Source organism: Penicillium canescens (genome assembly GCF_028828765.1).
Source record: "Penicillium canescens strain IBT 15451 chromosome Unknown utg000011l_segment0_segment0, whole genome shotgun sequence".
Classification (NCBI taxonomy): Eukaryota; Fungi; Ascomycota; class Eurotiomycetes; order Eurotiales; family Aspergillaceae; genus Penicillium; species Penicillium canescens.
The window spans coordinates 2,139,163-2,163,002 of record NW_026703973.1 but is presented as its reverse complement, the minus strand read 5'-3'; the positions used below and the strand labels follow the sequence as shown (position 1 = coordinate 2,163,002).

Sequence of the window (23,840 nt, the reverse complement as noted above, 5' to 3'; positions counted from 1 at the left end):
TAAAGGCTTGAACCAATAGAAAGAAAAGGGTTCACGGACATAGTATAGGTAAATCTCTAAGCAAAGTGGCATGGGTCTTTCCGAGGACTTTCGAAGTTTGATCCAGTAAGATTCGGCCGAAATTTCGGTTCGGATATTTCGGCGGTAACATAAGCCCTTAATGTTTCACCCGATGATGACCTACGGATATAAGTAATTGTTTATGGCCTGGTACGGGCGGTCAGGATAAATGGTATCTATACATACTGGGAGATCGACGGAGAGAAGATACGAAGGGCCATTGTTAATTGAATTACGGGCGTGTGACCGGCTGCACGCCATTCGTTAGAAGTTGTTTGCTGATACAGTATAGCACCACTGCCACACATTCCCCCAAAGGCAAGCCTCAATGTTCAATCAAATGAAAGATTTTCCCACATCCCGTGGGGGTCTTGTTCAAAGATTAGAGATGGCTGGATCTGATTCAGTTGTTCCAGCCAGTATCCCTGATCGAAGCTGTCTTGTAATCCGTAGAATGGAGGCGTCGGAAGTCCGAGGTCGGGGCTGTGGGTGGGTTGACTAGGATCAAGCAGAGAGCCCATTGATGAATCGATGGTATAATCGCTCAAATCCCTCATCAGACTTTGTAGTCGAATGGTAGAAGAACAATGCGAAGCAGGGTGTAGCCCAGAAGCGTTATTGGGAGATTCGAAAGCTTCTCTGAGCTTGCTGTAACAACGTTGGACAACACCAAAGCCCGCTTTGGCTACCGGGTTATAATCCCTCATCGTTGAGAGACTATCAATTGACCGACGGAGACTGGTCTCAATGTTTTGCCTAGTTTCGTGATTCTCTGGAGGGTACAGAATAGTGATGATCGAGAGAAGAAAAGAGGCATCAACCATATAGAACGCGAGACTAAATAAATGATACTGATATGGTTTTGTTTGTGCGAAAGAGCGCAGCTGGAAGTCGAGTGTGGCAATTGCAGCCTGTAAAGCGGCTTTTCGGCTCTCGGTGCTAGAAATAATATGTGGTCGGTGCAGATTGGCGATAAAAAGGTTCGCCATGACTTTCAGTTCCTCGCGTAACTGAGGAAGATAGGGAAGCTCCAAGTCCCATGATGTATCCGGACAGTCGGGACGAATTGAAGGCAGCAAGCCGTCCATCAACAAGTCGACATCCTCATGAATCTTTCGGACCGTAGAATAAACCTTAGGATGAGGGCGATCCAATTTAATGGCTCGCATGTCATGGACCTTACATGCAATTGCATAACGAAATAAAGATGCTGATACTGGTATGATGCCGGGATTTTCGTCGAGCCGCACCGCCATTGGTACTGCCGTGGAAGGATTCTTAGGTATACTGCATTCCATAGGGGGCTTTGCATCACAATCATCCCTATGTATCATCCGAGGACGGCCAAGGATCATGGCCATGAAACTAATACTGTCAGAAATGATCGGATCGGAAATGTGTTGGCATGCATTACCTATCCCACACAAACAGGTTGATCCATAGGCGTTTCTTGTTTTCTTCATACCACAAACAACTCAAAGTCTTACTAATATTAGTTTCATCTGGCTGCCGGATTTCCCTCTGACGGTGTAGTCCAAGTTCCTGGGCTTGCCTTTAAAGTGCATCAGTTGGTTGAGAATTGTGAGTGGACAGAGACAGGATAGAAATTGTGCGAACCTGATGGCATTTCCAAAAGAGTGCCAGGCTTCAGTGCCTCTACCAACGTTTTTCAACCACGAGGACCTTAGAAAATCCGCCTGAACTCCACTCAGAGTAGCCCCGGGTCTGCCTAAAACAGACAGTAGCTCATCGCCTAGGTCACTGTATGTTTGTGAGGTACCCAGAGCATCTGCGGAGATCTGAGCCATATCTAGATGGTTCGGTGGTAGAACTTGTAATGTCAAGGAGACAACCTGGAAAAGTAGAGCTGAAAAGTAACGTAGCTCTCGTGAGAGTTCGTCGGGCCCGAGGTAGTTCACGGGCTCTAGTTCTTCGCTGTGTGGCCAACGTGAAAACAAATCATCAAAGTAAAATCTTTCGAGGATGGCGTAATGCCAGTTTACCTCAGCGAAAAACACGTTAACAAGCGTCTGAAGGACTGGCCTCGGCGGCAGCTTTGAAACCAGCGTTTGAGCATTTTTTCGTGCGACGCGGGAGTTGAAAGCCGAACTTTGAACAGCATTCATCTTTTCAAACTCGTCATTACCAAGAATCTAATTCTGGTTAGCCTAGTTGTTGCTGGAATGCTGTGACGATGTACGACCTGTTGCAAACCCACAAAGGCATTGCTGCCAGGAACAGATGAATATCCGAGGCTACCAGAGCCTAGCTGAGGACTCTCCCGGTCATCTTGTATCGGTAATTGACCCTGGCCCACCTCATTCGTTGACATACTGGGTCGTTGAATGCGGGTCTCAGGCCGCGACACCCTTGAGATGATTGTTAGGACCACGATGAAGGATCTGGCGACCAAAAGAGAGAGCCGGAGATAGAGACCACAGTAACTCACGTTGAGGTATTGAAAGTACATTTGCCAGGGACATTTCTCACTGAGCAATTATTGCACGGCTGTTTACGGTCACACTAAATAGGCGTCAGATGATCAAGACACTGTTAGGAGCATTGGAGACTGACCTTTTGCTTCCTACGGTAACATTCCGAGCAAGATTCTACCACCCGCTTGCGCTTAAGTGACGGGCTACCAGCAGTAGGCATGATTGTTGCTAGATACTGGATGCTGGACAGTTCATGGATGCGGTCGACCGAAATGACGCCAAGAAAACGGTGAGATTACATAATGATACATAGTCCGCACCGCACGCCCCTGTTCAGCACTGTAACATCTTCCGGAAAGTTGCTATGATCTTCGAAGCTGTCAAATTGGCTATGAAATCTTCTACGTCCAGGCCACCGTCACTCCTCGCTCATGCAATATCCTTGCAAGCTCAATTACCCGCAGTACATCCCTTGATTCTGTCGCCTTCACAGTCAATTCGGCTTTCCCATGAATAGCATCCAAGGTTTTCATAGAGACCCAGCCATCGCCCTGTAGCCGTTAGGTACTTATCAACAAAACCCTTGGTTCGCGGAGCCAATTTTGCACTATATTATCGAACTTCTCGTGTGTGGTAAGTAGACCACGGAGATGCACCGGCTCTGCCCCGAACATAGGACCGAGAGATTTCTTGCCGCCCGCGATAGGTTCCTCTTGGGGGCAAGTACTTCCTTCCTGAAATTTCATGAAAATCCACTAGTACCTCGCACCAGAAGTTTTAGTTTTTGTGCCATTGGAGTTGTCACCGATGTTTGACCGTAACGAGTATGTCCATTTTTGTACCATTATACTGCAGGAACGAGTCATCAACTCCACTATCAATGCCGCGCTGCACACGGAATCAGCCTGTAACAGACAGGCATCCAAGTAATACTAGAGCCTAGTCGATGCTGTGTGTTCCTATAAAACCGGTGTCTAAGCATTTGTCAAGCAAAGGAATTTGGGTATTGTCACCTAAGACGAAAGCCATTCCAGTACCCGGTGTGTACTCTTTTCTATCATCCCAGCTAGCCAAGCAGGGGACTCAAAGTCGTAATGAATTTCGGCTTCCTTGATTTCGCCTAGGGCATTTTGATTCACGAGCTTTCTCAAGGTCTGGAAGTCGCCGTCCCGGAGCACGGAAAGTTGTGAGTTTGTGACTGAGACTTCAACGAGGTATCGATTATTGTACCTATCTTCTGTTCTGAAAACATGTGATAATAATGACTTTCTGGTCAGCAATTCCGATCACTCTGTCTGCCTCTCCAGCTGATATCTCTAATTTCTCCGAATCTGGTTCTTGGCAATGAAGTATCGTTCTTCCACAGACACCAAATTCCATGTTAACTTGCCGATCCCGACCTTTGAGAAGGCGAGAGCGTGAATATTGGGCCATCCAAGTATGTTTAGGGAAGTATCAGATGCAAATAACCAGTGTGAACGTTCTCGGGATTTCGGGAGACAATGCCCCGCAACCCTAACAAATCCCTTGAATAGCCTGAATACTGTGCAATTTTGCGGGGTAACCATCAGAATGAATTGAGTCGGCTATGGGAGAAAAGCCAGCGGTATTCATTTCACCAAACTGGCATTTATTAAAGCTTCTATCTCCACCGTATGAATCAGTGGCACTGTTACAGTGTCCATATTTTCTTCCCCTGGTTTTTGGAAACCTGAAATCACAATTCAAAGATATATTATGCATCTAATAATTTTTCTAGCACTGACTGGCTCGTGTTTCCACCTAGGGGAAGCGGTGATAGACCGAGAGAGGATCGTTCGAACCTTCAACGTGAGACGTAATGAAAGTTCGGAAGAGACACCCTTGCAGGTTGGTAATGGCAACTTCGCGTTTGGTGCAGATATCACAGGCCTCCAAACATTCAGGCCTTACGGCATTATGTCCTCCTGGGGATGGCATAACGCAAGCCTGCCTACAACCGATGGACAGACCAACATCAGCGGCAAGCTTCAACAACCATGGGTAGAGGAAACAACACCTTAGCTAACTTTTACTGCTTCTAAGACTTTACTGGGCTCGAATGGTGGACTCACGGGAGGCTTGTCGACTATAATATGCCAAACCCAGCCGAAAGCGATATTAGCCAATGGCTCATTGCTAACCCCAACCGCCTCAATTTGGGTCGCATTGGGTTTCACTTTGGAAACGAATCGATTCAAGAAGAAAACCTGAAGAATAAAACACAGCTACTAGACATTTGGTCTGGAAAAATTCTGTCTTCTTTCGTTCTAGGTGGATCTCGGGTCGATGTAACGACAACGGTCGACCCAGACCGAGATGTTATTGCGATAACAGTCGAATCGGACCTCCTATCGGAGGGCAAGCTGGGTATATTTTTCGATTTTCCCTATCCTGACTTGAACAAGTTTGATGCTCCCTTCGTTGGGGTTTGGAATAATACCCAGTCCACAACAACTCTCCAGACTTCTCAAGGGGGTGCGACGATCCGCCAGAAACTTGACAATAACATCCATTATCTTCATGCCAAATGGGATGGGCCTTGCAAGATTTCAGGGCCTTTTCCCGAGTCGAACAAATATATTTTGAAAAGACTAGCCGGGTCGAAGACACTTCATCTCAGTACGCTGTTCACAACGGAGAAAATAGCACACAGTGTGAAAACTACTTCCGAAATTGAAGGATCTGCTGCAAGATGGTGGAATTCCTATTGGACTTCCGGGGCGTTCGTGGATATTTCAGCCACGGGCGAACCAACCGCAATTGAGTTACAGCGTCGAATCCTCTTGTCTCAGTATCTTTTAGCAGTAAACTCTGCATCTGATCATGAGCCACAAGGTATGAGCGTCCCAAACACTTGATATTGGTTTAACTAATTGATGATAATTTTAGAATCCGGTAAGAACCACATGACTTAGGAAATATTTATCAAAGAGTAAGCTAACACATGTAAAAGGCCTTGTGAATAATGGCTGGTACGGCAAGTTTCATGCAAGTTGACGTAACAATTGTCCCAGATAATAAGCCTTGACTAATTTTATTCCAGTTGGAGATGTGCTTCTGGCATACCGCACATTTCGCTCGCTGGAACCACTTCGATTTATTCCAGCGCAGCCAGCCGAGTATGTATCAAAAGTTTCTGCCAGCCTCCTATAAACGAGCATCAAATCAAGGCTACAGAGGCGCACGATGGGGAAAGATGTCGGACCCCACGGGACGCAGCGCACCGGGTGAAATCAACTCACTTCTCATCTGGCAGCAGCCACACCCAATGTATTTCGCCGAGACGGAATTTCGAGCTTTTCCTACAAGCGAGCATGATACATTGATCAAATGGGACGAGATAATCACCGCAACTGCAGATTTCATGGCATCATATGCGTGGTTTAATAAGACGACAGGGGTCTACGATCTTGGCCCCCCAATGTATACTGTTTCCGAAACGACCAACCCAAATGCAACAATAAATCCCACTTTCGAAATTGCTTATTGGAGGTTTGGTCTTGATGTCGCCAGTCGCTGGAAGCAGCGACAAGGGAAGCCCGTTCCAAGGGAATGGCAAGTGGTGCTGGATAAGCTTGCCCCATTGGCGACGTATAACGGGACTTTCTCGACGTACGAAGGAATTTCAGATATGTGGATTGAGAACAGCACAATCCAGAGCCATCCGGCTATGGCAGGAATATACGGGTGGCTGCCACAACTATCCAGTGGTCCGCCACTTGATATGAATGTCGTCCGAAAAACGGCCGAGATGATGAAGGGCAAATGGCAGTTCTCAAGCGCATGGGGCTGGGATTTTCCCATGTTGGCTATGAATTCCTTGAGACTCGGTGATACGGACCAAGCGATCGCGTATCTCATGCACGAGAATTTTCAATTCGATGATGCAGGATACCCGATTGGGGGGTCAAATGTCCCTACGCCTTATTTTCCAAGCTCGGGTGGCTTGCTTCTTGCTGCTGCCATGCTAGCAGGGGGATGGGATGGGTCTGAGGGCTCACACTTCCCAGGTAAATGGGCAGCTGTTGTGGAGGGGTTCTTACCTGCTATATAGTTGATATCTTTCTGATTGCTTTTTTCGTTTCTTTTTGTCGCCCAGACATGCAGAGATTGGCACCGCGTTTTTTTTTTTTTTTTTTTTTTTTTGTTGACAGCTCTCCAAGCAAGGGGCCGAATATATTGATTGGTATTAGACGAGAAGCCAAAAGGAGACCGATTTATACTGAAACGACTACCAAAAGAGGCATATAAATAATCCCAGGACTAAACGAACGAAATAGTAGGATTCGGTGCCTTTCACTCTGGACTCAGAGATGCGGGTACATGTAAGTATATGTAACAATGCATGACTAGCACTACAAGCAAGACAACGCCCCACCGTCGATCGTGTTCGCCCATCCCGTTCCTTGTTGGATGACCGCTTTTCTGGGATCTTCCCAGCGCAACACACGATCGGAGGAGCTTATTATTTGCCAAGGTTACCTTCGGAGCCTCGCAGATACGCAGTTGTGTTCGTCAGTTTTCGGCCGACGCAGATGAACCCTACCCTCACGATGATGAATTACAGTGTTGTTGGCACGTTTGGGACTGTTACTTTGGCTGTTATATACTATGTTCTGCAAGCTAGGAAAGTCTATAGTGGACCTATTGTGGAGGTTGGTTTGTGAGGGTTGGTTTGTGAGGGTTGGTTTGTGAGGGTTGGTTTGTGAGGGTTGGTTTGTGAGGGTTGGTTTGTGAGGTTTCTGTGTATTCTTTTGAAGATTAGTCTTTTATATCAGGTTGCATTTGGAAATGGCAGAAGCTTTTCATTACATTTTATAACTTCTGCCAGCGATAGATAGTTACTCTCTTTCATCAAACCTTCTGTGTAGACAAGACAGGATGTATAAACAAAATGCAATCATTAGCCAAAGCTTACAGCGTGATCATCTCTTGTGGCGCGGTTTGAATATTGATAAAATGGCATGTCTGGCATCGAACCAACCCGGGGATCCGGATATGCAAAATGAGGTAATTCGTGGGGCAATGAGGGGCAGCTACAGCTACTTCAAAATCGAAAGCGAATTCCAAACAGCTCTGAAATCCAAATCTTTTCAAAAATCTCACTATGCCTCGACCAACTACGCGCGAGGAAGTCCTCTCCCGACTTCGCAAGACCATCGACGATGGCTCTATCATCGTTGGAGCTGGTGCAGGTAGGTACCCCGCCAAGTAACTCAATAGGAGAGCTCAAGCCAACAACAAAACCCACAGGTATTGGCCTCTCAGCCAAAGCCGTCGAACAAGGCGGCTGCGATCTAATTCTGATCTACAACTCGGGACGATTCCGCATGGCAGGACGCGGGTCGTTAGCCGGCCTGATGCCGTACTCTGATGCGAACAAAGTCGTCGTCGAGATGGTACGTTGCGACCAGCCCAACCACCTTATATGGGTCTACAGCTTACAATAAACATTCCAGGCCAGTGAAGTCCTCCCCGTAGTGGAGCACACACCCGTCCTCGCCGGCGTCTGTGGCACCGACCCCTTCCGCTCGATGCCCCAATTCCTCACCGAACTACAGCGCCTCGGCTTCGTCGGCGTACAGAACTTCCCGACTGTGGGCCTGATCGATGGCCAATTCCGGTTGAATTTGGAGGAGACGGGGATGGGCTATGACAAGGAGGTGGAGATGATCGCAACCGCCCACCAACTAGGCCTCGTCACCACGCCGTATGTGTTCAACGCGGAGGATGCGGTCAAGATGGCGCGCGCGGGTGCGGATGTGGTAGTTGCCCATGCTGGATTGACTACGTCTGGTGCTATTGGTGCGCTGAGTGGGCGCTCACTGAAAGATTGCGTGGGGTTTGTGCAGGAGATTCGCGATGCAGCGGTTGGGGTTAACCCCGAAATTCTGGTGTTGTGTCATGGCGGACCCATTGCGCGCCCGGCAGATGCGAAGTTTGTGCTGTCGCGGACCAAGGGGGTGCATGGGTTCTTTGGGGCGAGTAGCATGGAGAGATTGCCAGTGGAGGTTGCCATTAAGGAAAATGCGGAGGAATTCAAGAAACTGCAAGTCGGGCCGAACTAATTACCCGTTGCCCCGGCCAGTCCCATTCGGGCAATTTTCCTCCGCAGTTTCCCCACGCATTTCGGCTAAATACATACTCCAAATACAAGAAGGCTCATTTCCCTTCGATTCTTCAATTCTTCTTCAATTCCCTTCTTCTCCCATATCCTCAATTCAATCTCTTGTACAGTATCAAAATGGCCCGCGTTTTGGAAGGCAAATTCGGCATCGTCACTGGCGGCTCGCGGGGTAAAAGCCCCTCCCCCGCATAACAAAGAGCCAACTAACCCCGTGGTAGGAATCGGCGAAGCCATTGCGCGCAACCTGGCCGCAAAGGGCTGCTCCCTCCTCCTTAACTTTTCCTCAGAGTCCTCGCGCGCCCCTACCGAAGCACTCTGCTCCTCCCTAGCCTCAACCCACGGCATCAAGTGCGAGAGTGTACAAGCAGATCTCAGCAAGCCCGCCGAAGCTGTGACACCCATCATCGCAGCTGCACAGCAACACTTTGGCAAGGATGGCAAGCTTCAGATCGACATCCTCGTCAACAACGCAGGTGTCTCCGCAGACCGCAACCTAAACGACGCAACAAGGGGCCCCATCGAGGCCGAGCACTTCAACTGGCAATATGCAATCAACGTACTCGCTCCACTCCTCCTCACACAGGCCTGCAGCCCCTACCTCCCCACAGACCGCAGCGGTCGTATCGTCAACATCTCCAGTGTATCCTCATCCCTTGGATTCGTTGGCCAGTCCATCTACGGTGGTACCAAGGCTGCCCTCGAGGCTATGACTCGCACCTGGGCGCGTGAGCTTGCTGATCGTGCCACTGTTAACGCCGTCAACCCTGGTCCTGTTATCGGTGATATGTACTTCGCTACTGGAGACCAGTTCTGGAAGGATATTCAGGGTTATCAGGATAATACTCCGCTGAGCAAGTTGGATATTAATAATGAGGATACTATGAGTCGCTTGACGGATGAGCAGAAGCGCTTGATTCAGGAGAAGATGGGTGGGCGTCGGCCTGCTTTTACTAGTGAGGTTGCTGGGGTTGTTGGTATGCTTTGCACACCTGACGGTCTTTGGTGTACTGGTAGTGTAGTTTGTGCTAATGGTGGTATGAAGATGGGGCAATAAGCTATCAATATAAAAGACCTTAATTTTTTGTTCCACTTGACTATTTGTAATGTGAATTGTTGCTTCTCGCCGGTATCTAGTTCGTCGTATTTTTGTTTCATGCTGCCGCTCGAACTCCTTCATGCTCTGTTCTCTACTTGAATGTATTAACAACAAGGATGAGATGGCAAATTGGATCCACTCAACTTCTTCGGTCTTTGCATATCAATGTCCATGGCTGACCGGGTTTACTGCCCGTGCCTCGCGTTGGCCGTGGCTATGCCTCCCAGCCCAGCGTTTCAAGGCTGAACCGAATCCGTCTCCCACACGATCGAGATACTTTTTTTGCTTGTTTGTGATACGTCTTCTATTCAAAGTCAACTATTTCAGTTCTTGAAATTAATGGATTATTAGAAGATGCTATCTATCCCTGAATACATATATGCGCAACTTCACAGTTTCCCTGAAATGCCAGTTAATAGCATCGGAGATCTTATTGAGAGACCCTAGGAACGCCACAGCTCGCGGTTTCTCTTTCCCCTAGTCTATTCCAAACAGGATTGGCTATGTAGAATCAATCTTTGAGCGTAACACCGTTTCCCTCTTACTTTCCTAAACCATGTTCTAGTGGCTAGAAGATCTGTCCTAAGGCAACTGCTAGGAGGCTTTTCATTCAAGATTGGCCCTTGCCAGACAACCCTATTCGAAAATGGAGATTTGGCCCATATAAATATGCCCGTTCGCTGACTTCTGGTATCAACTAACAAGATATAACTAACCAATGAGGATGAAATATCACTCCGATCCATCCAAATCAGGAAAAGTACTGAAACGTTTGAAAATGAGGTTCGCTGACAGTCAACGAAGGTCATTGCCTGGTCTAGATACTATCCTGCCTGCCTAGGTAGATCGGGCATTCACAGACCTGAATTCGAGCTCGACACTCAAGTCCGGCGCAATAACTGGCTCCAAATCAAGTGTCTTGGGTCTTTCGCGGTCTCCACCAGCATAGCGAATATCGTAGCGCGTAATGAGCTCTCCGAGAATAGTCTTGAGAAGCTTAATGGCGTAGAAGCGTCCTGGGCAGGCCTGTCGACCGTGTCCAAACCTGTTTACACGTTAATATTCGGATATCGGCTGTTCGGGTCCGTAAACTCACGCTAGCCAATCATTCCTGGTATCCGCTATAAGGATGCGTTAGTGGTGATTCATCTATACCGTACGAGGAACGGGGTTTGTGTTTACAAATATTTGATGCAGTCTCCAATTTCTTCGCTTCTTCTCTCATCCGGTAGAACCGATACCCGTCAAACTTTTTTGCCTCTGGATATAAATCGGAATCATGTTGCATGAACATAGTTGGGAAAGTAATTAGTGTGCCTTTGGGCAACTCGAGGGTCTCATCGAAGCGGAAAGTCTCGCTGGTAACAAGGCGCCATCCAGTCACTAGAATATAAGAGCTCAGGTTAACATGAATCGTCACGAAGTAGAGCGCTACAGAACAGCACGCACAAGATACAATGCCCGGAGTAATCCTAAAGCACTCCTGAATGAAAGAATCGAACTTCTTCATTTTTGCCATGGCGCTTTCGGACCATCTGCCATCCTCAGAGACACACTTAGTGATCTCCGCCCTCAGCTCGGGGAGATACTCTTTATGCGAAATTGTATCAAATAGTAAGTTCACCAACACGGTAGCGGGCGTCCCAATAAGCCCTGCACTCAGATGCAGAAGTCGATGGGCAATCTGTTCTGGAGTCTTCTGCTCGTCGGGTAGTGGCTGATCCATGGCCCACTGTATGCAATCAACCGGTTTCTCTTCTTCAGAGAGATTTGCGTTCGCTCGTTTTCTTTCCTCGATGTGGTCTGTCACATAGCGAGTCGCAATGGCGAGATCACGGCGATGCTTCCAGTGGACCATGTACATAATGTAATCCCTCAGGCGTCCGAGGTTTATCCAACGCAGAATCAAACCGTAGTACATCACCTTGGTGGAATACCGTTCCATGGCTTGGAGGAAAGCTTCGTTTTCACACAAGGTTTCGCCGAAGACGACTCTTCCGGAAGCGTACTTCATGATCTGCATGGCCAAAGTGTGTGCGTGAAGCCTTTTCCATACTTTTTCAGAATGTAAGAATAGATCAACAACAATGCTCGGGATCAGAATGTGTTACCTTGCGGGTTTCCTATTTCCTTGTCCAGGATATGCTCAGTCCTTACTTGAATTAACGGCTTGATGTCGGCTGGTGGGTAGTGATTAACAACATGTCCGTGCAAAGCTGTTGGCGGTGCTTACATAGATTTCCATTGACAAGTTTGGAAGCAACTTGAATTTCGAAATTATCGAAATGTCCACTGGAGAATTTTGGGACTAGATACTAGGTACTGTTAATTATCGGTCTTGGAAACCAACCAACAAGGCTGCCACGGCTGGACTCACCGTATCTACTACAGATCGGAAACTGAGCTCTGAAAGCCCTTGGTTTTTGATGCGCGCAAGGTATTTCGGCGGCAAGACGTAGACCCAATTTTGAAACAGACCCATCCAGATCTTGAAAGGCTTGCCATTCTTGCTGTACTGTTCATTTCATCAGCAATGGGCATGGTTCAAAGCTAGGTGTTGCTAAAACTTACCTTGTAATAACCTTCGCGAGCGTAAGGGAAGAGCCTCGGAAAGAGAAATCTCCAGTAAACTCCCGTTTGAAAAGCATCAACAAATCGAGAACGATGGATTGCTGGTATCTTCTTCAGTCCGTGAGGATCCCGCGCATTGTACATGTACACTCCAGCGAGGAAAAGAGCAATGGTAAACACGGCAAATCTCTTATCGATATTATCAAGGGAATACTCTATGAATTTGGACGGCCCTACGCACACTGGTGTCAGCTAGGTTCGTTGATTGTTGCAGATTCTGACAGGTTTAATTATCGCAGCGTACCTTGCACCAAGATATTCGTGGAGTTATCCATGGTATTCGCGGTTGAGTCAAGTTAACTTCCCTCAAAGATATCTCAAAGATATCGTATAGTTCAGTGCCTAAATGATATTCGATGAAAGCACAAGGATCAAATCCTGCACGAATGATTTTCAGGCAATGTTATTTTCCTCTACATATAGCATGGCGTCTGGAACCCCAGGTTGCAACATCACCGTACGCATTCCTCGGAGATCAAGAATATTTGTGGATCTGCATAATGCGTCCATTTACGAGGATGGCTGTGTTACAGCAGATACGAGGCCCCCTCTTCCATAGGTGAACTAAGCAGATATAGTACGTGCATATACGAGAAATAGGGTTGGCGGTAAGGCGTGCGGATAACGAATGCTGGGAATTACATGGTGAATAGAGTATACCAGATAATTTAACTCGCAGATCATCTTCCTAAGCAACGCCAAAGTCTTGGGTCGTTGCATGGTGGCCATTCTCGGTGTCTGTATCAAAAAATTCGCACGTGATGCTCTGAACTTTGATAACACCCACAGGTCTGATGCGTGCAGATCTCACACCTCATACAGGCAATGGTACCAGTAATCTGTGGGCCACAACCTTGCAGATGTAACCTCAAGTACAGGAAGTGGCATCGGAGCAGAAATTGGCTTTCAATGCCGCGTCGGCAGAATACGAACGCCACCGATCTCTGATCACGCTGTGAGTGCAACTTGCATAGACAGTTCGACAAATCAGAACAATCGCTAAGCGTCAGAAGAAATTCCCTCACTATATCGGATTAAGCGAGATCAACCGAAGCCTAGTCGTCCTGATGACTGTCAAACGGAGAGAGACTCCTAATGCCTATGAGCCGCGTAGCATCCTTACCAAATGCAGTATCATCGGGACAGGAGATTGGATACAGAATCACGGTGTCAACAGACCGTAGATCAAACCCGTCAAGCGCGATGAGATGACTCTTGAAGAAATTATGTCTGAGCTATAACGTTTACACTGTACTGAACGGCGAGATTTCGTTGGTCATATGCGTAATTTGCAGTTAACAGATATCTGACCGTGCAATGCGCTGATTGGTGAATGCGGCGGTAGCAATGAGAATGAATTAATGCAATTTGTCAATGTTCAGTCTTCACGGATGATCCCCAAGGGTCCAAGCTCAGCCTCACCACCCGGCCCGTATTCGGATGGTAGCGAGCGTAGATCCTCTCCCGATCCTTGGTCCTTGGACCCTTACCGACCCTCTGGTTATTTATACCGATTTTCTTTTAAATCAAAATAAAGATACATGATAACTCTCAATAATCCTAAAATATAAGCCAAACGCTCAAAATTATAACCCAGCTCTATCAATACGAATATCACGAACTTCTAGTATTTACTCTGTTTGGGCACCCGCCGGTGATCTTCACTGCGGCGGACTTGCCACCCTCAAACGTGAGAGTCACCTTCCGACGTAACCTGCGGGTCCTGCCGTGGCCCAGTTTAGCTGGAACTAGGAGAATGAATACGAGGTCTCCTCTTTTGGGTTCTCTCATATGCATGATGTAGAGTGCAGTAATTTGATACGCCAGCAACTGTCGACAAGTAATAAAAAGCTACACCCGCAGGATCATACATAACCCGAGATACATCCCCTAGCGTACTTCTATCTATCCCAAGCCAACCGCGCCAATTCTGTGTATTTCAAGTTCGATATTGTTCTCTTGCCCAGTATGGAAGACTTCCCCAATGTCTTCGAATACTCACGCCCCGTTGACCCAAGCGGATTTCAACCTCAGCCTCCCGAATACTTTGGGACACTACCTTTCCGCGTTGCCAGATTCCAAAACGAAGCAGTAAAAGCCACGGACGACTTCCTTGCTGAATGGATACAGGCACTTGGACCTGATGGGAAGAACCTGGTTTTTCATGGGAGCCCCACTCCTTTAGGTCATTTTGTTTCCTGGGCTTATCCTGAAACTCTCCCTCAGCGGGTGGTACTTTGTACCCGGATCTGCGATTTCGGATTCTACTGGGACGGTATGTATTAGTTAAACCGATTACAGGATCAGCAAACGGCTCTAACGGTCCCACAGATGTCACCGATGCTCTGAGTGCGGAAAAGGTATGTGGCATCATAAACAACAATTCAAATCCCGTTCGGTATCGAAAAACTAAGTGTCGAAGAATGCCGAGATTACTCAGGACCTTGCTCTCGCTATGCTTTCTGAGCTAAAGCTAGGTAAACGCCTAGAACCTAAACTGGAGATCAACAAACTAGTCGTCCAAATGCTGCGTGAAGTATTAGACATGGACCGTGAAGCAGGGCTCGAAATGATCCGATTCTGGAAAGGGCATTTGGATGGCCAAGCCAAGAGTACGCACAACGACATGTCGTTTGATCAATACAAAAAGCACAGACTGTCTGAAGTGGGTGCAAGGTTAGTTTTATGAGGCATAAGACAGAGATATCGGTAGCTAAAAGAAGCTCCAGATGGGCTGCCGAAGTCGGATGTTGGTCCTTGGGGATTCACATTTCCCCGCAAGAGAAGCAATCTGTCCACCACTTCCTCGACAAGGGCCTATTAGCCGCTGCATTGATGAATGACTTTTATAGCTTCAATAAAGAGTTTGACGAACACAGTCGAGCCGGTTCTGTGGACAGACTGCAGAATGCATTGAGCATCTTGATGCGAGAATACGGCTACACCGAGAAAGAAGCTCGAGAGATCCTCAAACAGGAAATCAGAAAAGGAGAACGAGAAATCATGGACGGCTACGTTTCCTGGGAAAAGGACAGCATAGAGCCCAAATCCAGTGAACTCCGCAAGTACATTGTCATGATCATTAACATGATTGGCGGTATTACCTTCTGGAGCTCTCATGCCTCACGATATCATCGGGACAATCTGTCTACCAATGAAGCGGATCGGGCGAAAATTGTAGGCAAGTCCCATCGGGACATCCTCCGAGTTCTCAAAGACTATCCTCCCCCTAAAGTGAAGGAGAGCACTCAAGACACAACAGCGAGGAAGAAGCGGAAGCTGGATGGATTTTCCGAATCGAAATTGACAAATGGGGTCAGCCACACAAATGGGGTCAACCAGACAAATGGAGTCAAAGATCATTATTCAATGGCTGTTTTCACTGCTCCATTCTTGAAGGCACCCAGTCATGTAAGCTCCTGCTTTGTAGCTCTTATCAATGCAACCCTGCTGATCAATGCAACAGGCCTGCGAGTCACCATACGAATATATCAATTCCCTCCGGGGCAAAAACATGCGGAACAAGTTCATCGACGCCCTGAACTCGTGGCTGCAGGTTCCCTCCGCCTCTCTGGAGATTATAAAAGACATTGTCCAAATGCTGCATAACTCGTCTCTGATGTTAGTCCTATCGCCCAGGTTAACTTCTTTGATCATGCTAACCAGAGAGGGCAGGCTAGATGACATTGAAGACGAATCATCTCTTCGACGAGGCCAACTGGCCACACATATATTTTATGGTCAGAGCCAGACCATTAACAGTGCTAACTACGTCTACGTCAAGTCAGTGGCACAGCTCCTGCGACTGCAGAATGAAAAAAGTCGGGACATTTTCATTGGTATCACGGCTCCCCTATTTTCCAGGTCTCTGTCGTACTTGGTCTCTGACTGTCAGACAATATATAGATGAATTGAGCAATTTACACCTCGGACAGGGCCTCGATCTGTATTGGCGTTTTCATGGTCGATGTCCAACTGTGGACGAATATATTGTGATGATCGACAATAAAACTGGAGGCTTGTTTCGATTGATGCTTCGACTTATGGATGCGGAGGCTTCGGTTTCCTCAACTGCTTCTCTGGCAAAGCTTTTGACCCTAACAGGTAGATATTACCAGATACGGGATGATTATAAAAATCTCACTTCTCAAGAGGTATGTCTTTGTTCATCTCTTTGCCTTATCTGAGGATACAATGCTAATTAAGAACATATAGTATACAGCCCAAAAAGGTTTCTGCGAGGACCTCTCGGAGGGCAAGTTTTCTCTCCTTTTGATTCATCTATTAAATCATACACCCTATCCAGAGCGTGTGACCACAGCATTATTCCATCGTCAGCCGGGGTCAACGACAGATCTTTGCCCCAAATTGAAACAATACGTCCTCGATGCAATGGAATCAGCAGGAACATTTGAGTATGTTGCCAGTGTTTTGGAATTTCTCCATAAGGATATCATGAGGACGTTGGACATGGTAGAGTCTGAGCTAGGCTTAAATACTGCTGCGAGAGTGCTACTGATTGGATTGGGTCTCTGAAATTCCTAGCCACTTCTATTTGGTGCAGAGTCGCTTTACGAGATTTGATTGTCGAAATATTTGAGCCAACTTTGCCATGTCTATTCACTTGACTTGTTAACATTTCCTATCATGATATTGGGGTTCTTCTCAAAAGAGCACTATACGGTCTTGTTAACCGCGGTTATTATACAGTACAATCATGCCTAGACTTGTAACCTACCCGTGACTGCATAACTATGTTAATTTGCTAGTATCTTTTGAGTATTTAATATATTGCTAATTCAGGAAACCCAACCCAAGGAGTTAATAGATTATATACTTTTCTATTTGATTCTGGCTTATATTTAGACATTGACATCGGTAGCCCAAGTCGATGAGAAGAGAAGAGTGACATGAGTCAAATATGTTTATTTCATGTTATGAGACACTCCTTGAGCTATAATGGCTAGATATCAGAGAGAGCTACAATAAGAGAAAGATCAACAAATGTAATGTAAACAACAATATAAAACCCAGATCTGTGACGACACTTACCTACTTACCCCACACTGATATCTACGCCCCCCACCAACTACTTCTGAACTTCAACTTCTCAACCTCATTTCATCCTTCAGCATTCTTTCAACCTTCAGCATCCTGAAATCCAACCCAGTAATCCTATTCCTCCACAAAAACATCACAATGTCCTCCACAACCCCAACAATCCTCCTCCTAGGAACATGCGACACCAAACTCCCAGAACTCCTCTACACAAAAGCCGCCATAGAATCCCAAACCAACCCGCACTCAAACCAAAAAATAAAAGTCCACCTAATGGACATCGGCCGCACCCAAACAACCCACGAATCAATAACAACAACCCAAAAAGAAGTCCTCTCCAACACCAACACTAACACAGACCTCTCATCCCTTAGCAGGGCAGAATACATAAAAACCCTAACACCACACGCCACATCCACCACAAAAGCCCTCTACGAATCAAACGCCATCCACGGCATCCTATCCATAGGCGGGTCCTGCGGTACAGCGCTCTCAACAGCTGTCATGCGCGACGCCTTACCGGTAGGATTCCCGAAGTTGATGGTGTCAACAATGGCATCGGGTGATGTAGCGCCTTACATTGGTGAAACGGATATTACTATGATGTACAGTGTTGTTGATATTGCTGGCACGAATCGAGTGCTTGAGACTGTTTTGGGGAACGCAGCATGTGCAATTGTTGGAATGGGGGTTGGGTTTTTAAAGAGGGCCTTGTTCGAACAGGAACAGGAGAAGAAGGAGACGGAGACTGGAAGTGAGGGCCATGTTGGAAAGGCGCGTTCCACTCAAATCGCAATATCAATGTTCGGCGTCACGACACCGGCTGTCACGCATGCGCGCCAATATCTCGAGACGATTCTTCCGAATTGTGAAGTTTACGTGTTCCACGCTACAGGCTCTGGAGGTCGAGCCATGGAGCGGTTAATTCGGGAAGGGAGGATCGATGCAGTTCTCGATTTGACGACGACGGAGATAGCAGATGAGGTCGTTGGCGGGGTCTTGAGTGCCGGACCGGAGAGATTGTGTGCAGCCACTGAGCGGGGGATTCCGAGGGTTGTCAGTGTGGGTGCTTGTGATATGGTTAATTTTGGGGGTGTGGAGAGTGTTCCTCGCTCTTTCCGGGAGATGAAGATGGATGGTGGGAAGGGGAGGTTGTTTCATGAGCATAATGAGACTGTTACGCTTATGCGGACTACGGGGCAGGAGTGTGCTGCTATTGGGAAGGTTATTGCGAGGAATTTGAAGGGGGGTGGGGATGGCGCTTCCCAACGGGGGAGGACGCGAGTAGTTTTGCCTGTTGGGGGAGTTAGTATGCTTGATGTTCCTGGGGGGCCGTTTTGGGATCCTGAGGCTGATGAGGTGTTGTTTTCGACGTTGGAGGAGGAGTTGAAGGGGAGTGGGATCTCCGTGGTGCGAGACTCTCGTGCAATCAATGATCCCGAGTTTGCAGTTGCTGTAGCTGATGAGATGGTCAAATTGATCCGGGGGGAGTGAGTTACATTGATAGCCAATGGATAGTTGGCAGTTAGTCGATAGGAAAGATTACAGAAAGATCTACCAAGGTGCCTACACATTGCAAAGTACTGACGCATAGCTTCGATTGTTGAAGGTCTACACAGTCACAATCGGCCCATGGAGGCCCACACAGAATAAGGTATCAAGAGTCAAATCCCATCCGTACGCAGTGTTGAATGCAAGACCATCCCAGGTCATCCCACGCCAAAACAAAACATTAGAAAACACACCACCGGTGCAGGCCACTTTTTATGCCGTTGAAGGACAACCACTTTTGAGTTCTAAGTTGATAGAGAACTCGAATGCCAATCATAACATCGTCGAATCATGTTGAAAGTCTATATCCCAAGAAACTCATTGAATATCGAACGCAATTGGAAAAGAGAGCGCAATTAGTAGCTTAGTAGCGGTAGATCTCGCTCTTGAAGGGACCCTCAACGTCGAGGCTGAGGTACTCAGCCTGGACGGGGGTGAGCTGGGTCAGCTTGGCGTTGACGTGGTCCAAGTGGCAGCGAGCGACCTGCTCGTCGAGCTGCTTGGGCAGAACGTAGACGCCAATGGGCTTGCGGCCAGCGGCACCGAACTCGACGTACTTGTTGCCGAACTGAGCATCCTCAGCCTTGAACAGAGCAATCTGGGCCAGGACCTGGTTGGAGAAGGAGCAGGACATGACGAAGGAAGAGTGGCCGGTGGCACAGCCGAGGTTGACAAGACGACCCTCAGCGAGGAGGATGATGTTCTTGCCGTTCAGCTGGTAGCGGTCAACCTGGGGCTTGATGTTCTGGACGGACTGAGCGTTGGCCTTGAGCCAGGCAACGTCGATCTCAATGTCGAAGTGACCAATGTTGCAGACAATGGCGTCGTTGCGCATGGCCTCGAAGTGAGAGCCGACAAGGATGTCACGGCAGCCAGTGGTGGTGACGAAGATCTGACCAATGGGGGCAGCAGCCTCCATGGTGTTGACCTCGAAGCCCTGGACAGCAGCCTGCAGGGCGTTGATGGGGTCGACCTCGGTGACAATGACACGGGCACCCATGGAGTGGAGAGCCTGGGCACAACCCTTACCGACATCACCGTATCCGGCAACGACAGCGATCTTACCAGCGATCATGACATCGGTGGCACGCTTGATACCATCGATGAGGGACTCACGGCAACCGTAGAGGTTGTCGAACTTGGACTTGGTGACACAGTCGTTAACGTTGATGGCGGGAACCTTGAGCTTGTTCTCCTTGAGCATCTTGTAGAGGTGGTGGACACCGGTGGTGGTCTCCTCGGAGACACCGAAGCAGTCATCGAGCATCTCGGGGTACTTGGTGTGGACGAGGGAGGTGAGGTCACCACCGTCATCGAGGATGAGGTTCAGCTTCTTGCCATCCTTGAAGGCCTGGAGCTGCTGGTCGAGACACCACTGGTACTCCTCCTCGGTCTCACCCTTCCAGGCGAAGCTGAAAACAAAGAGCGGTCAGCAGGATCCACAAAAGCAAAACTGGCACAATTGAAACTTACACAGGGACACCGGCAGCAGCAATGGCAGCGGCGGCGTGGTCCTGAGTGGAGAAGATGTTGCAGGAAGTCCAGGTGACCTCAGCACCGAGGTGAGTGAGGGTCTCGATGAGGACAGCGGTCTGGATGGCTGTATTATGGTTAGTAAAAAGGCCAATGTTGTTTGTAAGACTGATCACATACTCATGTGAAGACAACCAGCAATACGGGCACCCTTGAGGGGCTGGTCGGCACCGTACTTCTCACGGATAGCCATGAGACCGGGCATCTCAACCTCGGAGAGCTCGATCTCGCGGCGACCGAAAGCGGCCAGGGACTGTAAAGGAGGTCAATGATTGAGCATGTTGAGACGGATCGAGTGGACGTACGAGGTCAGCGACCTTGAACTTCTGTGCGGGGGCAGCCATTATGAAGGTATGTAAAGAACTGGTGAACGTTAGTGAGAAACAGCAAGATTTATATAGAGAAGTACGAACCAAGAAAAAGGGTATGGAGAGAATTGGTGGAGGAAAGAGGAAGAGGAGGAAAGAAAAGGAGGGAGGGGAAAACTCTCCGTTAGTCAAGGATCGCCAAGGAAGTACTGGTACAGAGTTCATGGTACAATAAAACTAGCACGTGCAAGTATCGGTACCTCACAGGATCCGTGGTGGGCTGACTGATAGCGGGGTCCCTGCTGAGTCAGCCTGTTATCGGCAGCTGTTGAGTCCAATCACCTACCGGCTTATGTACAGTATTGCCTCCTCTCTACATCTACATGCAGGTATGTATATGCGGGATATTCGATAGTAGCAAGCAGATCCCGAGACGAGAAGTGTTGAATCCAGTTGTAGGTACAAGCAATCATGTGGAGCAGCCGACCCTGGTCGTCACAAACGCTGAAGAATCGACCGATCAGACGGATCTAGCCCTTGGAAACACAGTGAAAAAGATTAAAATCAAATAAAGGCATGGTCTCATAAATCATGAAAGAGGAAATCATAAAACGAAAGGAAAACGGAAGGTGAAGAACAGAAAAGCAAACTAATAAGAAATCTGCGGAGCCTCCGAAACCCCATAAGGATTGCCATCATGATAAACTGGTGTTCGGTCGAAGGAGTCGTTTGTCGATGGTGCATATTCAATCTCATCAGGCCAGCGGGTCTTTCGGGAAGAGCCATTGCCTTGACTGCGAGCACGGCGCAGCTCACGCTTGGTAGCACGTTGGGCACACTCTTCCTGGTAATGATGATTCTCCTTGCGCTTCTCGTTGACTTCCTTCCATTCACTATAAGCGCCCTTGATACCGAGGGCAGCAAGACCAATGCTCACAGCATCCAGCGAGTTAGCTTTCATGCGGCGTTTGCGGGCCTCCTCTGGTGTGATCTCTCCCTCCTTCAACTGCTGCATGCGTTTCTTCCTCTTCTCCATGCTACCGTACAGACCGTGGGCAGCGTGAATAGTAGCCACACTAGCCAAGCCCGAGGTCAGTAGCATATCCCGCTTCAGCTTCTTGCGTTGCTTCTTCTCATCAGAACTGTCGCCTAGGTCAGAATCGCTCTCAGAGTTTGAGTGGTGGCCGCAATCCTTAGATTGGGCTCCGTTCTCGCCGCGCGGTGCGCTGAGGGGGGCATAAGGGGGATTTTTTCCGTCCAAAGAACGGTGCCGACCTACATCTCTCGAGCCTCTGCCCCGTCTCGAGTCCCGGCTGTAATAATCGCTGTCTGCATCTGAATCCGAGTAATCGTCGTGCCGGGTATCGCGGCGATGACGCCGGTCCCTGCTATCTCTGTGGTCCCGATGGTGGTCTCTGTCTCTTCTGTCTCCGCTGTCTCTGCTGTCTCTGCTTCTTTCTTCTTCTCCAAGTCCAAGGGCGGCCAGGCCCTTGCTGATGTACTCCGACACGCTCTTACTGCGTTTCTTAGAGCCACGCTCATCATCACTGCGGGAATCAGCACGACCGCGAGGCCGAGACCGAGAGCGCGAAAATCGATCAAAGACTTCCTTCCCAGCAGCAGCAAGGGCTCCACTCGCAGCGAGGTCCTTGAGACCACCGCCCGAGCCGCCGCGACTGTTTCGACCGCGGGAGCGTGAGCGTGATCCGCCGCCAACGAAATGACTAGCAGCGAGACCAGCAAGGGTAGACTCCACAACATGGCGTTTGCTGTGCTTGTTGGGATCCTTATCGACAAGGCCATCAGTGCCACCAGCGGCGACAGCAGCCGTAAGGATTCGTTTTCCCTTTGCACCAGCCCAATCACCTGGCTCTTTGCGCTGCTTGAAGGCTTCGATGGCACCAGCAGTCAGCGCGGCACGAGCAGCCTGAGCAATGCGCTGCTCGCTGCGCTCACGGCCACTGCGACCACTGCCACGATGGCGACTGCGGCTGCGTGAATCAGACGGCGATCGTGAATAGGACCGGTTGCGATGGCGAGACTTGGAACGTCCCCGACTGGCCGATGCAGCAGCACCGCCGAGACCTAGTGCGCCCAGAGCCTGTTCGCTGAAAGACTTACGACGGCCATGGCGGGGTGGAGAGCGACTTGGAGAAGAATCAGAATCATACTTGGACCGACGAGAACCTGAGCGAATAGTTAGAATGTATCCTCAGATGAAAATCAGCTATGGGATGTCACATACGTTTGTCCTCGTAATGTCTTGACCGTCGAGGACGGGACGAGCGAGAGTAAGCAGCATCGTAGTGAGGATCGTAACCGCTGACGGAGGAAGCACGTCGCACATTTTCGTAGACAGGTCGCGAAGCCCTGGGCCGACGGGAAGTGTAACCACGCTCATAGACATAATCTGAGTCTGGGGGGTAATCGCGCTGCACTTCCTCGATGGAATCATCGCTGACTCGGCGGCTGTAGGGGTCACGATCGTGCCTTGCATAATGGCCCCTCGGATCATCGTATGGATCAACATAGGTGGCTGGGCGGCTGTAGCGGTCGCGCGGTGCGTATCGGCGATCCTCGTAGTACGCCATGGTTGCGGCGGGGATGAAAGAAAAGGACGACAAAATGGAATGAAAAGGGTGTCGATGGTGTGAGCTGCTACTGTTCACTAGGACGAGATATGGTGAAGAGAGAGACTGGATTACGGCGTAGGGCTAAGAGATATTGGCGGGGCAGGTGGCGTGACGTCGATTCAGATGAACGATTTTGGGGCTGGGGGACTTGGCAGTGGCTGAGAGTTGTAGTGCTCGTATAAATGGTGATGAAAGTACGAAGTACAATAGTGAAAGTAACGTATTGCTCTTAGATTATATATTTTGACTGTTCCTATATGACGTCTGTGGGTTATTGTCAGGAGTGGTGGAATGTTCGAAGGAAATACTTGTTCCATCGAATGAGCATATCGATTGTTTCAAATGTAGCTCGACGTCATCTCGCATTGGGTAAGGATCAGGGAATAT

General features: G+C 48.6%; 9 protein-coding genes across 9 annotated transcripts; 5 read left to right on the top strand and 4 right to left on the bottom strand.

Annotated features, from left to right (window-relative positions):
• Window positions 1-392: 392 nt before the first annotated feature.
• On the bottom strand, window positions 393-2,715 carry N7446_013534 (uncharacterized protein; the record flags this gene model as incomplete). The annotated part of the gene is made up of 6 exons (XM_058522274.1): window positions 393-1,425; window positions 1,475-1,612; window positions 1,678-2,213; window positions 2,264-2,429; window positions 2,510-2,583; window positions 2,635-2,715. 6 exons carry the CDS (start codon window positions 2,713-2,715, stop codon window positions 393-395), a joined length of 2,028 nt encoding a protein of 675 aa, XP_058365751.1.
• A 2,997-nt stretch (window positions 2,716-5,712) lies between these two features.
• N7446_013533 (uncharacterized protein) lies at window positions 5,713-6,570 on the top strand (the record flags this gene model as incomplete). The annotated part of the gene is made up of 1 exon (XM_058522273.1): window positions 5,713-6,570. One exon carries the CDS (start codon window positions 5,713-5,715, stop codon window positions 6,568-6,570), a length of 858 nt encoding a protein of 285 aa, XP_058365750.1.
• Window positions 6,571-7,583: 1,013 nt separating this feature from the next.
• Window positions 7,584-8,584, top strand: N7446_013532 (TIM-barrel enzyme family protein; the record flags this gene model as incomplete). Its single annotated transcript, XM_058522272.1, has 3 exons — window positions 7,584-7,711; window positions 7,770-7,915; window positions 7,976-8,584. The coding sequence occupies exons 1-3, from the start codon at window positions 7,624-7,626 to the stop codon at window positions 8,582-8,584; spliced, it is 843 nt and encodes a 280-aa protein (XP_058365749.1). The 5' UTR covers window positions 7,584-7,623.
• Window positions 8,585-8,760: 176 nt separating this feature from the next.
• On the top strand, window positions 8,761-9,697 carry N7446_013531 (SDR family NAD(P)-dependent oxidoreductase; the record flags this gene model as incomplete). The annotated part of the gene is made up of 2 exons (XM_058522271.1): window positions 8,761-8,812; window positions 8,862-9,697. The coding sequence occupies 2 exons, from the start codon at window positions 8,761-8,763 to the stop codon at window positions 9,695-9,697; spliced, it is 888 nt and encodes a 295-aa protein (XP_058365748.1).
• An 879-nt stretch (window positions 9,698-10,576) lies between these two features.
• N7446_013530 (cytochrome P450) lies at window positions 10,577-12,645 on the bottom strand (the record flags this gene model as incomplete). The annotated part of the gene is made up of 9 exons (XM_058522270.1): window positions 10,577-10,784; window positions 10,836-10,860; window positions 10,922-11,122; window positions 11,189-11,794; window positions 11,851-11,919; window positions 11,973-12,054; window positions 12,117-12,254; window positions 12,311-12,543; window positions 12,615-12,645. The coding sequence occupies 9 exons, from the start codon at window positions 12,643-12,645 to the stop codon at window positions 10,577-10,579; spliced, it is 1,593 nt and encodes a 530-aa protein (XP_058365747.1).
• A 1,693-nt stretch (window positions 12,646-14,338) lies between these two features.
• Window positions 14,339-16,906, top strand: N7446_013529 (bifunctional terpene synthase/polyprenyl synthetase family protein; the record flags this gene model as incomplete). The annotated part of the gene is made up of 8 exons (XM_058522269.1): window positions 14,339-14,645; window positions 14,702-14,730; window positions 14,793-15,046; window positions 15,100-15,781; window positions 15,837-15,991; window positions 16,046-16,209; window positions 16,277-16,524; window positions 16,586-16,906. 8 exons carry the CDS (start codon window positions 14,339-14,341, stop codon window positions 16,904-16,906), a joined length of 2,160 nt encoding a protein of 719 aa, XP_058365746.1.
• Window positions 16,907-17,569: 663 nt separating this feature from the next.
• Window positions 17,570-18,922, top strand: N7446_013528 (Tm-1-like ATP-binding domain-containing protein; the record flags this gene model as incomplete). The annotated part of the gene is made up of 1 exon (XM_058522268.1): window positions 17,570-18,922. The coding sequence occupies one exon, from the start codon at window positions 17,570-17,572 to the stop codon at window positions 18,920-18,922; it is 1,353 nt and encodes a 450-aa protein (XP_058365745.1).
• Window positions 18,923-19,343: 421 nt separating this feature from the next.
• N7446_013527 (adenosylhomocysteinase) lies at window positions 19,344-20,856 on the bottom strand (the record flags this gene model as incomplete). Its single annotated transcript, XM_058522267.1, has 4 exons — window positions 19,344-20,391; window positions 20,453-20,579; window positions 20,633-20,765; window positions 20,818-20,856. 4 exons carry the CDS (start codon window positions 20,854-20,856, stop codon window positions 19,344-19,346), a joined length of 1,347 nt encoding a protein of 448 aa, XP_058365744.1.
• Window positions 20,857-21,469: 613 nt separating this feature from the next.
• N7446_013526 (uncharacterized protein) lies at window positions 21,470-23,489 on the bottom strand (the record flags this gene model as incomplete). Its single annotated transcript, XM_058522266.1, has 2 exons — window positions 23,066-23,489; window positions 21,470-23,007 (listed from the first exon to the last, which is right to left on the bottom strand). Exons 1-2 carry the CDS (start codon window positions 23,409-23,411, stop codon window positions 21,470-21,472), a joined length of 1,884 nt encoding a protein of 627 aa, XP_058365743.1. The 5' UTR covers window positions 23,412-23,489.
• Window positions 23,490-23,840: the final 351 nt, after the last annotated feature.